Raw genomic sequence first — 2420 nt, 5'->3', positions numbered from 1 at the left:
TCCAAGCCCCATAAAAACCCAAATTGGTCCCAACACAATTGAGTCAAAGTTTGAAAAGGGTCTGATAAAGCATCTCCTTGCTTCCCAGTAAATCCCAGGTATTCACTAAAATCTAAATCCCAATAGTTCTGGCAACTGAGGCCAGCTGCTGTGATATAATTGTTCCAATTCTGCTCCTCCTTATCATCTGAAAGAAACACACGAAAGCAAACTTGGACTTTCTGGGATTGAGAAATCCTTGAATCACTGTTTCCCCACCTTAATCTCTGGGAATAAAAATTTTAGGACTACCTTCCCCTAATAATATTCTATTAAACTTAGCCAAGTAATGAATGAATAAAATATATTTTTAAATGTTTATTATACAACAAATATTAAAGATACAAACAAAAGCAAGGAGAGCTCTGGTTCTCAAACTTCTAATAGAGGGAGACAACATATTTAAAACTTTGGCATCCTTTTGGTTTGGAAAGTTACAAGGATGATGAATGGAGACATAAGGAAGAGATTAACATGTCTTTTCCAGTGGCAATAGCAGTACTGTTGGAATCCTAGTGTCAACTCAACTTGAAACAAGGTGAAAACTCAAGGATGATTTCAGGGTCCTGGTGTTAACTCCATAGAATTGATACAGTACTTGTTGGTTCACACCTTAGAGCGAATCCTTGCAAGGTAATAAGTTGCTAATACTGATAGACAATAATGCTTGTGTTCACACCTTTAGAGAGCTCATAGAAGCAAGAAATATTTAAGTACTCATTGGAGTTCACACGGTTTAGTATGAGATATCCGAATTTACACCTCCCTTAAGCCCTGCCTCCAGAAGGAGTAGTTTACCTTTGGGAGATCATATATATGGAGCTTAGAAGAATTTCTCCAGAACATTGACTGGGGTCAGAGAGGAGCACTCTAGGAGGAAGCCTACAAATCCTCTCTCCGAGACAAGAGAGATTCGCCCAATGGCGTCAGGAGTGGAGACTGAGACTCGCCCAGAGACCCTGGAGTATGAGGAGGAGGAAAAGGAACGACCCCTGACTGCGGCCGAGGCGCTGGCTGCCCAGAAACGAGAAGAGAGACTGAGGAAGTTTCGGGAGCTGCACATGAAAAGAAATGAGGCCCGAAAATTAAATCATCAGGAGGTTGTGGAGGAAGATAAAAGGCTCAAGCTGCCAGCCAACTGGGAGGCTAAGAAGGCTCGTTTGGAATGGGAGCTACAGGTTGAAGAAAAGAAGAAGGAATGTGCTGCAAGGGGAGAAGATTATGAACGAGTGAAATTACTGGAGATCAGTGCTGAAGATGCAGCAAGATGGAAGAGAAAGAAGAAGAGGAAGAACCCAGATTTGGGCTTTTCAGACTATGCAGCTGCTCAGTTACGCCAATATCACCGATTAACCAAGCAGATCAAACCAGATATGGAAGCATATGAAAAACTGAGAGAAAAATATGGAGAAGAATTCTACCCAACATCCAATAGTCTTCTTCATGGAACACATGTACCTTCTACAGAAGAAATTGATAGGATGGTTGTAGATCTAGACAAACAAATTGAGAAACGAGAAAAATACAGCCGGAGACGTCCTTATAATGATGACTCTGATATTGACTACATCAATGAAAGAAATGCCAAATTCAACAAAAAAGCCGAGAGATTCTATGGAAAGTATACAGCTGAAATCAAACAGAATTTGGAAAGAGGAACAGCTGTTTAAACTTCAGGAAATATTGAACTTGGTTGTAAATTGAGTCTTCGGGTAAATTACCACCAGTGAACTGTACAAATAAAGGATTTCTACTCTTATATCTAACACTCAAATGCATTTTTAAGTTTGTGTATTTTCATACTTTAGAGTACCACTATTTTAGGAAAAATACAGTCTTGGTAAGGAAACTTTTCCCAGCCCAGTACTATTTTGATTATGGTTCCAGATTTGGAAAGCTGGGGAGGTGGGGCTGAGGATATACATGTGGTAGCAAGGGAGCTGGTGAGGAAATTACCAGGGAACAAAATGAAGCGTTGTTGGAGTTCTTCTAGATACAGTAGTCCACATGAGGCAGAAATTAATGAGTCTTTCCTTTCTCCAATGTATCATTCACTCAGTTGTCAAAATCAACAGATATATCCAGGTCACTTCCTTACTCCAAAAACCTTCAAAAAATCCTCATTGCTTATACAAAATAAAAGACCTGGCATTTAAGTCCCCTTACTTAACTACTCATCAATTCATGCCTTTTACACTAGCTTGGTCTTGCATTCAAGGTGGTCTCTTTCCACCTCCAAACCCTCACAAGCTGTCCTTCCTTCTACCTTATCCTTCTCCTGTCTGCTTTTCAGAATTCTTTTTAAAAATTCAGCTCTAGAACTCTCCTTTAAAAACATTTCCCGACTTCCTCAGGTGAAAGTGTCTTCTCCCTCTTCCAGT

At 40.0% G+C, this 2420-nt stretch overlaps 1 protein-coding gene across 1 annotated transcript; it reads left to right on the top strand.

The window, feature by feature from the left end:
• Positions 1-944: 944 nt before the first annotated feature.
• LOC100919277 (pre-mRNA-splicing factor SYF2) lies at positions 945-1797 on the top strand. Its single transcript, XM_003773601.4, has one exon. The coding sequence runs from the start codon at positions 960-962 to the stop codon at positions 1707-1709; it is 750 nt and encodes a 249-aa protein (XP_003773649.1). The 5' UTR covers positions 945-959; the 3' UTR covers positions 1710-1797.
• The last annotated feature ends 623 nt before the right edge of the window (positions 1798-2420 follow it).

This window comes from Sarcophilus harrisii, chromosome 6, assembly GCF_902635505.1.
Source record: "Sarcophilus harrisii chromosome 6, mSarHar1.11, whole genome shotgun sequence".
NCBI classification, from domain to species: Eukaryota; Metazoa; Chordata; class Mammalia; order Dasyuromorphia; family Dasyuridae; genus Sarcophilus; species Sarcophilus harrisii.
This window is presented reverse-complemented; position numbering and strand designations above follow the sequence as displayed.